General features: G+C 45.5%; 3 protein-coding genes across 7 annotated transcripts; 2 read left to right on the plus strand and 1 right to left on the minus strand.

Moving 5' to 3' along the window:
- Positions 1-1,457: 1,457 nt before the first annotated feature.
- LOC125520006 (protein SRG1) lies at positions 1,458-9,087 on the plus strand. 5 transcript variants are annotated; one of them, XM_048684788.2, is made up of 6 exons: positions 1,458-1,634; positions 4,674-5,065; positions 5,167-5,426; positions 5,621-5,951; positions 6,039-6,286; positions 8,461-9,087. In XM_048684788.2, exons 2-6 carry the CDS (start codon positions 4,832-4,834, stop codon positions 8,480-8,482), a joined length of 1,095 nt encoding a protein of 364 aa, XP_048540745.1. In that variant the 5' UTR covers positions 1,458-1,634; positions 4,674-4,831; the 3' UTR covers positions 8,483-9,087. The 5 variants fall into 5 exon arrangements, with proteins under 5 accessions (XP_048540745.1, XP_087394295.1, XP_087394293.1 ...); XM_087538169.1 differs by lacking the exon at positions 8,461-9,087 and adding an exon at positions 7,458-7,925; XM_087538167.1 differs by lacking the exon at positions 8,461-9,087 and adding an exon at positions 7,506-7,925.
- Positions 2,687-4,325, minus strand: LOC125520007 (protein SRG1). The gene is made up of 4 exons (XM_048684789.2): positions 3,996-4,325; positions 3,662-3,921; positions 3,227-3,554; positions 2,687-3,140 (listed from the first exon to the last, which is right to left on the minus strand). The coding sequence occupies exons 1-4, from the start codon at positions 4,236-4,238 to the stop codon at positions 2,898-2,900; spliced, it is 1,074 nt and encodes a 357-aa protein (XP_048540746.2). The 5' UTR covers positions 4,239-4,325; the 3' UTR covers positions 2,687-2,897.
- A 1,862-nt stretch (positions 9,088-10,949) lies between the features above and the next one.
- Positions 10,950-12,461, plus strand: LOC125523705 (protein LATERAL BRANCHING OXIDOREDUCTASE 1-like). Its single transcript, XM_048688771.2, has 2 exons — positions 10,950-11,271; positions 11,392-12,461. Exons 1-2 carry the CDS (start codon positions 11,035-11,037, stop codon positions 12,247-12,249), a joined length of 1,095 nt encoding a protein of 364 aa, XP_048544728.2. The 5' UTR covers positions 10,950-11,034; the 3' UTR covers positions 12,250-12,461.
- The last annotated feature ends 895 nt before the right edge of the window (positions 12,462-13,356 follow it).

Consider the following 13,356-nt stretch of genomic DNA (forward strand, 5'->3'; position numbering starts at 1 on the left):
TCCCCACCGAACTGGGCCTTCAAATAAGGCCCACTGCATGGCCGAGCAGGCCACAGCCTGGTTTCCTGGGCTACCAGCCCTGCCTGTGATAGGAGCCACAGCTAGCGAGCCGAAGGATCGTCGAAATCACTAGTTGAGGAGTACTTGTTGGAAAGATCACTCCAATTCTCTTGGTTACGATAAGTGGCGTATATGCAGTGCGTCACTTGTCGCAACCTGGAAGTTTTTCCTTGTTTCGTAGACCCGTTTATTCAAAACGTTTTATCTCTCAAACCGTGTGTCCAAATCTCGAACCATTTTCACCGTTGGATTTCTCGCGTCGAAATCTTCAAAACTAGATTCCATGTTGATAGGTTTTGATGAACTTTTTTTCACGAAAAAAACTGGACGTAAAAAACTGGACGAAAAAACTGAACCGGGAGCACGGTTTTTTTCCGTTTCCGAAAGAGGCATGCCCGTGCCTCTCACGAAATCACATCCGCACCTCTCATGGAAGCAAAACTGTGACTCCCGCAAAAAAAACGTGTTTTTTTATTTTCGAGGAGGCACGACCGTGACTCTCGCGAAAGCACAATCTTGCCTCTCGCGGAAACAAAACCGTGACTCCCGCGAAAGGAAAAAAATACAGAAAATACGTTTTTTTCGTTTCCGAGAGGCACGGCCCTGACTCTCACGAAAGCACAACCGTACCCCTCGCGGAAGCAAAACCGTGACTCTCGAAAGAAAAAAACAGAAAACGTGTTTTTTTTTCATTTTCAAGAGGCACGACCGTGACTCTCGCTAAAGCACAACCGTGCCTCTCCCGGAAGCAAAAATGTGACTCTCGCGAAAGGAAAAAAACAGAAAATATATTTTTTTCGTTTTCGAAAGGCACGGCCGTGACTCTCGCGAAAGCACAACCGTGCCTCTTGGGGAAGCAAAACCATGACTCTCGTGAAAGAAAAAAAACAAAAAACCATTTTTTCCGTTTTCGAGAGGCACGGTCGTGACTCTCGCTAAAGCACAACCGTGCCTCTCACGAAAGCAAAATCGTGACTGTCACGGAAGAAAAAAACGCGTTTTTTGTGTAATTTTTTTTGTCAAAATATTGTTTTTAATCGAAAAGCTAAGGAAGATCGATGGAAAACCAAAATGTCGGAAAAACCGTTTAAAAAACCGAAAACGCGTTCGAAAAAATTCCAAAAAAAACGCTCAGAGCGCGACACGTGGCGAATGGCTGATAGCGCGTCAAGTGACGCTGATCCTAACTAGCGTTCCCGAGGGCTAGTTAACTAGTTGCTCTCGTGGATCGCTCCTCCTTCGAGAAGCTGGAGCCAGCGATTTTTGGAAGCTGGAGCGCTTTTGAACGGGCCCTAAGTGCGTCACCTTTTCGTCTTGGGCCGGAATTCAGCCCGTGGCAGCCACGTGCTGGTCTGCCGTAGAAATAGCCCAGGCGGCAGCGAAACCGGTTCGCCCGTTGTGTTTTTCCAGTTTGTCGTCCTGCCCACTGCCCCCACCAGTGATTCAGCCAAGTCGAGCGGAGGCGCCGGGCAGCTTAGGGATCGCCGGGAACCGCCGACAGCGGCCGGGGGGTGCGTGGCCGGCGGGGACCGGCGGATGAGTGCCTGCCGGACTCGCAAGGGAAACGGCTTGAGGTAAGGATCGAACGCGATTAGCACATATTTTCTACAGTTATTTAGAGAATTTTGGTTGAGATTTTTTTCCCCCTGTTGCTGAGAATCTGTGTTGGATCTCCACCGACGGCGGTTGTGTAGGCTGGTTGCGTGAATTCTCCATTCGTATGTTCTGAGATTGGACCCGTAACATGAGAATAGTTAGGCAAGCAGTCTTTTTACTAAATATATGTCAGTCGACTGTCCCCAAGATCCCCAAATCAAACCCCAATGTTACATATGGTTTAGTCTTAGCTTGCTAAAATAGACAATATACTGTATACACCGTGTTAGACTAGTTCCAGTTATCTGCAAGACTGCAACTGCATTTTTCTCCTGCCGGCGAGGGCCCTGGCTGATAGAAAAAAAATTGACTATGCATTTCGCAAATAGCTCTACGGTAGTTCAGATGAATCAAGATTAGACTACTGAAACCGGTTTTACAGAGCAGTAATTTGTGTTTCTTTCAGAGGACAAATAACTTATTTTACCAACTTATTTCGCAAGCTACTCCAGATCAGGCTACATCACTCATGACATGAATAAGCCAGTGAACTCTATTTAATAAAATTGACGCGACAATGAGGCCTCTTACTGGTAGATTACCTTGAAAGCGTTTCGATGTATGGTCCTGTGTGGAACCTTTCCCTCATCCCATGGTCAACTCTTCCATTGTAATAGCCTCATTTGCCCTACTAGTTGGAAATTACTTATTCTGATGTAATTTGTCCCCACGGTCATTTCATTCTCTTAAAAGAATGTGCCTTTGTCAGGTCACGGTAGTTTAGACTATTGTTGCCGAGGCACACCCAATTCTTGATTAGTAAGCTGACTTTGTTTTAATCAGAGTGGCCATCACCGAATAGACCAGCTGTAAGTCACTAGCGACAATAGGAGAAAAATAAGGAAGAAGATAGACACGATAGGAAGTGCTCCCTCTGTAAAGAAATGTAAGCATGTTTATATCACTAAAGTAGTGATCTAAACGCTCCTATATTTCTTTATAGGGGTAGCTATTTGAAGCAGAAACCTGATACAGTACAAGATAATGTAGATCAAGGGGATAAAACTTGAACTAAAAGAGGTATGAAGTGGCCTGCAAAAGGCATACAATCACACAAAAGTGTCCATATATAGCACATTCTGATCAGATAGTTGAAACATAAACCAATTCTATAAGAAGACAGATTGTTGGCAAAAAAATCACCACACTCCGAATCAATCTTTTGCACTTCAGAATCACATTCAGATCTTCATTGTGTCGATGACTAGTGTCCCTTCCGCAAAAGTTTCAAAGAGTTTTGTTAGGTAATCCTTGGTCTTTATCTTCCTGTACCGCGCTGGCCTCTTCTTATCCACCAGCTCCGGCACTGGCTCAAGTTCGCTCTCTGGGTCCGCCGTGTAGAACATAACCAACGAGACCCGATCTTGCTCTGCATTGGTCACGGCCCTGTGAACCGGGCTCTTGAAGAACCCATTGCTAAGTATCTGCATGTATCAGGTGTAATAGAGCTCAGCTTAGCTGTTCACAGGGCAAGATCGAACAACTTTTGCAACTTCCTGCACACACGTACCTCCATTGCATCTCCTGTGTTCACAAGTAATGCATTCGGAACTATTGGAACTTTGTACCAAACGCCATTTTTCTCCACCTGGAGCCCACTGACGTTATCGTCAATGAAGACAACTGTTATCACCGTGGCATCAGTGTGGGGCTTCAGGCCTAAGACTTGGTCCGGCTTGGGACAGGGAGGGTAGTAGTTGAATCTCGCATATGTGACGGCATCCTCTTCAATCATTTCGACAAAGTAGTCCTCATGTAAATCGAGCATCTTGGCCAGGTGCCTGAGGACAAGGCTGGCAATCTCCCTGCACCTTACTGTGTACTCGCACAGAATATCTCTGAAGAAAACTGAATGATCAGAATCGTTCAATTGCTACTCATCAGTTGACATTTTTTTAAATCATGCATATCGATCATGGATTCCTGATAAAATTCTAGAAGGTACCTGAAAGAAGGAGGATGCGCGGGCCACATGCTATAGATTCTCCGGGACTCCGGTTCCACTACGAGGTACAACCGGTCACTCCAGTCCAGGGTCTGCTTCTCTGATACGACTATGTCATTCCCGTATCCTTCCATACGGAACTCCTGGCCATCAACCAAGTTTGAGTACTTCTGCTTCTCTTCTTGTGGGAGTTTGTAAAATTCTCTCGTCACTTTCATCACCTCACCAAGAAAACTTGGCTCTATTCCATGTCCAACAGCCTGGAGAAAGATCGGTCACCACTCTTATTCGATTGATAAAAGATAACACAAGGAGTTCATCAGGGCAAGCTTACCAGGAAGAGGCCCCAGTTCTTCAAGGCCGACTGCATCTTATCAACCTCATCAGAGCTGTTACCAGGGGCAGGCAGACGGCTGAGATCGATGATTGGGATCGGATCGGGCATCTCGTAACAGGCCATGTCTGGGCGGTTTTGCTCAGGAACCACATACTGGCTTGGTGGCTCCTGCACGCAAGTCACCAGCTCTTGCACAATCGAGGGTATGTTGACTATCTTTGATGGTTCTTCACAAGCCATGGTTGCTTGCTACTGTTGTTTTGCTTGAGTTCCCTTGTCTCGCTTTGGCAGTTTTATGGGCATAGATCTGCGAAAGCGAATAGTTTGTTTCAAAGCAAATGGGTATCTTGACTTTCAAGCGCGCAGCTGGATCCACTACTAACTCCTTTGTCCACTTCTGTAGACCCAATTTTTATGCGCACAAGTGATTAGTTTAGGATGTAGTCATCACTTTGACCCACACGCCAATTAGTGAGAAGCACAAACCGGTGAAATATATATATTTGCGTGTCTGCGTAGCAAAATACAGAGTAGTGCATGCCACTGCCACCAAATGCCATGTTATCTCTGTCCCCCCACTTGTCTTCTTATATAACTTGTTTTGGCTTATTAGGTTAATTCTTCAGAAAAAAAGAGTAGCCGCCATCTTTCTGATCTTTTTGGTGTTAGTTGCAGTGGTTGGTGGCTGGTCTATTCATCGATAACCATGTGGACTGAGACGGGACTGAGACAAAGACAACTTCATCTTGCTTACTGCAACCTCTTTCTTCAAGAGAGCACAACCACCAAGGAGAGCAAGACCAGGATCAGCAAAGAAACATCCAAGAACTCCAATGGCTGATGAGTCATGGAGGCTGCCGAGTTCAGTGCAGCAACTGGCTGCCAGCACACAGGAGCCACCAAGGCAGTACTTGCTCAGAGAGCAAGAACCGCTTGGTGGGAACCTGGCTGGTACCGAGATGCCGGAGCCCATTCCAACAATCGATCTCGGCCTGCTGTCTGCATCCAACGATGCGGAGGAGGCCGCCAAGCTGCGGTCGGCGCTGCAGACCTGGGGATTCTTCAAGGTGAGATTTCGTTTTCGAGTTTCCTGTTCCTAAGTTGTACTTTGGTCTTTGCATTTTCGGTTCACAGTGTACTTGCTATTTCTGTAACCATGCGTGACCAGGTTTCTAACCATGGAATGGAGACCTCTCTGATGGATTCTGTGATGACCACGTCAAGGGATTTTTTCCGCCTACCGCTCGAAGAGAAGAGAAAGTACAGTAACATAATAGATGGGAAACATTTCCAGATGGAAGGGTATGGAACTGACCAGGTGAAAACGCAAGACCAAAGACTGGACTGGTCCGATCGACTGCATCTTAAAGTGGAGCCAGAGGACGAGAGAAACCTTGCCCTTTGGCCCATACATCCAAAATCTTTCAGGTAATCTGCCAGATACATGTCTTCAAATGGATCTGTCTTAGCTGTCAGTTTTGCAGAATAGAGCTCATTTCCTTATTTATGTCACTAGTGATCTAGCCTGACCTGGAAAAACTTCATAAATAATTACATATGAAAGAAACCATAGTCAGTATACCAGACTTGGCTTAACTGAACTACCCTGGTGGTATTTGCAGGGATGACCTGCATGAGTACACATTGAGGAGCAAGAGAATCAAAGACGACGTCCTTCGGGCAATGGCCAAGCTATTGGAGCTCGATGAAGATTGCCTAGTTAACCAGTTTAGCGACAGGGCTCTCACTTTTGCTAGATTCAATTACTATCCTCCATGTCCAAGACCTGATCTTGTCTTGGGCATCAAGCCTCACTCTGATGTCTATGCTCTTACGGTTCTTCTAATGGACAAAGATGTCGCTGGGCTGCAGTTTCTCAGAGATGGAACGTGGTACAACGTTCCAGCTGTGTCTAACTACACCTTGCTGATCAACGTTGGTGTTACAATGGAGGTAGCCATCTCTGAACCTCAAGTAAATTTCTCCCATATTCGCGTCGATACAGATAAATGTATGTACTCAAGTTTCTCTCCTGCACAGATAATGACCAACGGGATCTTAAAAGGGCCAGTACATAGGGTTGTGACTAATTCTGAGAAAGAGAGGATCTCAGTGGCCGTGTTCTATGGTCTGGATCCTGAAAGAGAGATTGGACCGATAGCTCAGATGTTGACTGAGGACCGACCGGCGCGATACAGGAAAATGAAGGTCAAGGATTTCCTAGCCGCGCACTTTGAGCATTTCTCTCGAGGAGAAAGAGTCGTCGATTCGTTAAGGATACGATCAAGGTGAGTTTGCTTTGGTGCTACAATACCCATGAATAAAGAATTCATGACTTGCCGATTCATTTAGGATATAAACAAGGTGACTTTACTTCTATAAGGCGATGAATGTGGTGAAAATAAAGAATTTGATCCCATTTATGTTGCATTTTGGGTTAATTTGTTCTGTGGTAGATTTGGCTGTATGGACATCTTTGTATTCTCTTAGCTCAAGTGTCTCGTCCCTTTCTCCATAACTTACTTTCACTTTGTTAGGTTTCTTCATGCATGTGCCGGAAAAACTTAAATTCTACAAAGAACAAATTTTAATCACGATTTTCAAGAGAAGGTATTTTTGAATGAAATTGCTGCTCCTGTACACATGGTATACACTATAGGTGTAGCAACAAGAAATTTCATGCATGCATGTTCCCGTGACCCTGAGGCGATGATCATCACCTATGAGAACGAGCACAGACATGGGTAGTCCAAAACACAAATGCAGAAGCGAGGCATTCCAATATTAGAAGAAAATAGATCATCGACTCGATGTCACTAAGCACATCATTTGGTCATTCATTGTTCAGAAAATGGAATGCAAGTGAAAATTATAGAAGAAAGATGCGCATATAGTGGCATGCCGGCGGCAATGCTATTTATGATTTTCAAGTATTAGTGCCATGTTGGCAACAACATCCTGGCAATTCGGTGTGGTCCGCAAATTTCACCTTTTGTATGCTTGACGAGAATTCGGTGTCATTATCTTAGGTGGCCGTGGTTACCACCTTCAGTCAATTTTCACCAGAATTTCTGAAACTAGTCATTTGATTAGGTACTGAAACATGTGTCTGTCTTTTGGTCCAAACATTTCAGTCATTTTAGTTAAGGATATGATCAAGGTGAGTTTGGTATGGTGCTACAATAGCCATGGAATAAAGAATTCGTGACTTGCTGATTCTAGGATATAAACAAGGTGACTTTACTTCTATGAGGCGATGAATCTGGTGAAAATAAAGAATTCGATCCTATTTATGTTGCATTTTGGGTTGCTTTGTTCCATGGTAAATTCGGCTGTATGGACACCTTTGTATTGTCTTAGCTCAAGTGTCTCCTCCCTTTGTTAGGTTTCTTCATGCATGTGCCAGAAAAACTTAAATTATATTCCAGGAAAAAAGTATCACTTGTGAATTTTAATCAGGATTTTCAAGAGAAGGTATTTTTGAATGAAATTGCTGCTCCTGTACAGTGCTATACACTATAGGTGTAGCAACAAGAAATTTCCTGCTTGCGTGTTCCAGTGACCCTGAGGTGATGATCATCACATCACCTACGAGAATGAGCACAGACCTGGGTAGTCCAAGACACAAATGGAGAAGCCAGAGGTTGCCAATATTAGAAGAAAATAGATCATTGACTCAATGTCACTAAGCACGTCATTTGGTCATTCATTGTTCAGAAAATGGAATGCAAGTGAGAATTGTAGCAGAAAGATGCACATATAGTGGCATGCCAGTAGCAATGCTATTTATGATTTTCAAGTGGTAGTGCCATGTTGGCAAAAGCATCTTGGCAATTCTTCAGTGTGGTCCAAAAATGTCACCTTTCGTATGCCTGACGGGAATTCGGTGTCATTATCTAGGTGGCCGTGGTTACCACCTTCAGTCAATTTTCACCAGATTTTCAGAAATTAGTCATTTGATTAGGTACCGAAACAAGTGTCTGTCTTTCGGTCCAAACATTTCAGTCATTTTAGTTGGCACACATGAATCCAAATAAAATTCAGAACAACTGTAGACATTCCTGAAACTTCGGTTGGATTAAGCCAATCTCAAAATTCTGATCCTTTGTTCCAAATGCAGAACAAAAGAAAACGAAAAGTCAATATTAGCGTTGTGGCTCCTGCTCACACTCCTGCTGATTCGAAACTTCACATCCCACTCGGAATTCATGCTTGCACTGAACCTGAATCATGCTCCCATTTGGTTTTTGACTGTGTTGTGGCACGATAGATTCGGTCTCTTATTTCTGGTGGTGTCACCAATCCAGTCATTTTAGTTTTTTGACTGTGTTCCGCTGGGTTCTGACTTTGAGTCGATGGCCAGATGGCGGATAAGAGGATAGTAAAAAACGGCGTCTTGAACCTGCTTTGCTCTGCAACCCTGTGGCTTATTTGGAATCTGATGAATGAACTTTGTTTTCAGGGAAAAGAGTGGCGCGCCATGACTACTCTGGCGCAGTTCTCTCGGATGCTATGGTTTTCTTTAATGAAAATCAGAAGCGGGAAGCCCTTCTTTTATATACTCCCTCCGTTCGGAATTACTTGTCGTAGAAATGGATGTATCTAGATGTATTTTAGTTTTAGATACATCCATATCCGAGACAAGTAATTTCGAACGGGGGAGTATAAAAAAAAGACTACTCTGGCGCAGGTGATGATGCACGTTGAGAGTTCCAGAGATGCTCACTCAAGGTTGCTGGATGAAAACGTGGAGAGTTGCTTGGAGTTGAGCCATGTCGACTTCGATTTCATCACCAGGGTGCTCCTTGGAGGTCTCCAGGAAGAAAAAGCGCTCTTGAAGCAAGCTTTTCTCTGGAGCACATGCGTCGGACAGTGATGTAGGACTATATTTGAGTAGTAGACGACTTCTCTTTCTCCGCTAAATGTTCTGCTCCTTTGCTAGGTGCTGCGTGGTCTTGTCTGGATGTAACGACTGAAAACCTGGATGCCTTTTGGTAGGAAGAGGGGGTAGGAATAGCCCTTGAAATATTTGCAAAACTGGGGTTTGAAACGACTGGATCATATCGAGATGGACCCCTATATCAATCTATATTGGCTACATGTGAAAAAAAATGATATACACGAATTGGTATGTTGAACCTTGTGAGAAACGGGATTTTGTCGGGTAAATGGTACAAAACCATCTGAATAGAATTTTAGATGATTTGATTTAATCCGAACTCATGTGTTGGATGGGCAAAATGAAATGAAGAGAGACAGGGTGAGGCTTGCGGCACCGATCATGGAGATTTGCAGAGCGAAGCAAGAGCGGTGCACTAGGCAACTAGCTAGCACGTGTACTACGACGTATCCACCGCTATCCATCCATCCACATCAGGCCATACTACACTACAGACAGCCACGGCACACAATTCCCCGACGGCTATACCTGCACCGCTCTTGCAGATCTGAATTTATCATCTCGTGACATCGGCTCGTACTACAGAGGATATAAATAGCCTAAAATCTAAAAAGTGCGCGCTTGTTGGGGAGAACGAGTGGCCGCTGTCACTCGCATACGTACATGCATATTTTGTCGTTAGTGCATGTGCCTGCTGGCATTAAATGCTGTTAGACTTGTCACATGTAATGGAATAAACAGATTCACTTTTATTTATTTCGGGTTTTAAATTTTTAAAAAGTCATATCTTTTAAACCACGCGTCGGAATTCAGATCCGTCTTCATCCTTGGATTTCTCGTGACGAGATCTTTGAAACTAGATCCCACATGGGTATATTTCGACGAAATTTTTTTGATGTCAACTTTCTTGCTATATGGTGTAATTTTAGTACTGTATTGTGCAACTTTATTACTATATCGTCCAACTTTTTTCAAAACCAATTTTTTAATATGCATGATTCAACTTCCATGAGGTTGTAATCTAGCAACCATGACAATTTTGATGTGCAACTAGTCTACTGTCCCGATCATGACAATTTTGATGTGTAATGTAATCTAGTTGCACACAAAATAATGTTTAGTTGGCAGGAAGACTAATTACACACATATATGCTTTGCTGACTTGTAACGTAGTCTAGTTGCACGCACATTAATGTTTAGTTGATTTTTAATGTAGTCTAGTTGCACACACATTAATGTTTAGTTGACTTGGAATGTAGTCTAGTTGCACACACATTGATGTTTAGTTGGCAGAAAGACTAGTTGCACACACACATATGATCAGTTGGCTTGTAATGTAGTCCAGTTGCACACACATTGATGTTTAGTTGGCAGGACACTAGTTGCACACATATGTGCAATTGATGTGGCAATGTAGTCTAGTTGCACAAACATTGATGTTTAGTTGGCAGGAAGACTACTTGCACACACATATGCTCAGTTGGTGCGACAATGTAATCTAGTTACACACACATTGATGTTTAGTTGGCAGGAAGACTACTTCATCGAAATATCTCTATGGGGGATCTACTTTTGAAGAGGACGTTGCGAAGATTTCAACGGTGAAAACAGATCTGAATTTCGACACGCGGTTTAAAAGATATGTCTTTTATAATTTTAAAAACAAAAAAATTAATGCACAAAGGATGAATATAAGAACAGTTTTGCTAAAGCACATCTAGATGTGCCATAAGTATTGCACATCTAAGTCCTATATCATTGATCTTACGTTAAGATTCGTGTGGATATTTTCTTTTTCTTTTCTTTTTCCTTTTCATACTTGATTCATTCATTTAGATGTGCAATAAGTATGGCACATCTAGATGTGCTCTAGACATTCCCATATAAGAAATATTAATGCAGCGGTATACAGGCATCCATCACGTGAGAAGAGAATACGTAGGGATAATTAACTAGCAATGTCCTTTTTAATCACAAAAATGATTACGTACACTATTTGAAAAGGAAACAGGCCGCCGAGGAGCGCGCCCAGCCGCCCGCTAGACGCGTCCTATAAATAGCTGCTGTACTCTACTGCATGTTGCCATCGATCATTGACAACAACCATCGACCACAGTGAGGAGGGAAGAATCAGCAATGGCTGACGACCAGCAGTGGAAGATCCCACCCAACGTACAGGAGTTGGCGGCGGCCGGAGCGGAGGAGCCGCCGAGCCGGTACGTGGTCCGCGACCATGACCGTCCCGCCCTCGCCGGCGCTGGCGGCGACGTCACGGACCCTATCCCCCTCGTCGACCTCGGCCGCGTCTCCTCCGGCGACGCCGACGAGGCGGCCAAGCTTCGGTCCGCCCTCCAGACATGGGGCCTCTTCCTGGCAAGAAACCCAGCACCACCTTCCTCTGCATCCTCTGCTTCTTCTTCTTGCACCTTTTTACTTTCATCGTCAGCTAATCGATGGTCTGATCGACGTCCATTAATTTCTGGATTTCTGCAGGCCGTCGGGCACGGGATCGAGCCGGCGCTCCTGGGCGAGATGCTGGCGGTGACGAGGGATTTCTTCAACCTCCCGCTGGAAGAGAAGCAGAAGTACACCAACCTGGTCGGCGACAAGAAAGAGTACAGGATCGAGGGGTACGGCGGCGACATGGTCCTGTCGGAGACGCAGGTCCTGGACTGGTGCGACCGGTTCTACCTCGTCGTGGACCCGCCGGAGTCGCGGCGCCTCCACGACCTCTGGCCGACGCGGCCCCCCTCGTTCCGGGACGTCCTGCACCGGTACTCCGCGCGGTGCAGGGAGCTCGCCGACGCCGTGCTCCGGGAGGCGGCCCGCGCGGCGGGGCTCCCCGACGAGGGGCGCCTTGCCGACATGCTGGACGAGAAGGCCGTGACCTACGTCCGGCTCAACTGCTACCCCCCGTGCCCGCGCCCCGACCAAGTGCTCGGGTTCAGGCCCCACTCCGACGGCGGCGTGCTCACCGTCCTCCTCGCCGAGACCGCCGGGCTCCAGGTGCGCCGTGACGTTGACGGCGGAGGCGGCGGCGAGTGGCACGACGTGCCCGTGGTGCCTGGCGCGCTGGTGGTGAACCTCGGGGACGTGGTGGAGGTGGTGAGTAACGGGGTGCTGAGGAGCCCGGTGCACAGGGTGGTGGCGGGCGCGGAGAGGGGGCGGGTGTCGGTGGCGACGTTCTACACGGTGGACCCGGAGCGGGAGGTGGAGCCGGCGCCGGAGCTGGTGAGCGAGGAGAGGCCCAGGCGGTACGGGAAGACCAAGAAGAGCGGCGACTACGTCAGGGAGCTGCTGGAGAGCTTGGCGCGTGGGGAGCGGGCCATCGACAGGGTGAAGCTCGTCTGATCGAGCAGCTTTGATCCAACGGTTCGCTGCATGCATGCATGCGCGGTGGGCTTATGTGTGTGTGACGCGTGTGCCGTGGAGCATGGTGGCTACACTACTTTACTTTTTCTTAGGGGCACTTACACTTACTTTATGTACGGTAATAAGATACTCCTCCCTTCGAAAACACTCGTCGAATAGATGAATAAAAATAGATGTATTTAGAATTAAAATACGTCTAGATAGGTTAATTTCTTCGATAAGTATTTTCAGACGGAGTGAGTATATGGGTCTGACATTAAGCTAGTAGCCAGTTCAAAAAATACGAGTACCTAAACCCTCAATCCTAAAAGCAAGTACAATAATGGGCTTATATCCCGCTTACATTGCAATTTTGTTTATGTGAAAGAGAGGGACAAGAAAAAGTAAAGGGAGTAGGAGGAAATACACATTAGGAGAGGATCGGTCATTAGTCCCGGTTCGTAAAGGCCTTTAGCCTTCACCCTTTAGCCCCGGTTGACCACGAACCGGGACTAAATCCCTTCCACATGGCCGGTAGCACGCGCCGGGTTTGGGGTCCCGGTTGGTAACATCAACCGGGACTAAAGATTTAGGGGTTTAGGTTTATGGTTTATTTTTTCTTTTAATTTTATGTTTTTCATTTAATTCTTTTTCATTTTAAACATATTTGACGCTACTACATGTTATGCATATATAATAGACTTTCTCGTATAGAACCAATCATATATCATAGAATTTCTCGTACAACCATGCGCGAACACGCACGCACACACACATACACATATATTCTCATACAATTTGCAGATCATTACATGCAGGCATTAGGTGAAATGGCATTCTCCGTCGGGTGCTATGACCTGCTCAAGCAAATATCCCGCAATTTTCTCTTGAAGTGCTCGCATGTGGTTCTGTGGTATGAGCTTATCCCTCATCTCTTGCATCTTTGAAGGAGATCAATATGAATATATTAGTTGTGTGTATATATATTAGATCATGATATGAAAATTGTGATTGATGTTCTGGCAAACATACCCAAAGTTGTCTTCCAGATTTGCTCCTTTCGGACGTTATAATGCGAATGTTCTCGCAAACGTAGTATGCACATAA

This window comes from Triticum urartu, chromosome 7A, assembly GCF_056163025.1.
Source record: "Triticum urartu cultivar PI428250 chromosome 7A, HENAU_Tu73, whole genome shotgun sequence".
Lineage (NCBI taxonomy): Eukaryota > Viridiplantae > Streptophyta > Magnoliopsida > Poales > Poaceae > Triticum > Triticum urartu.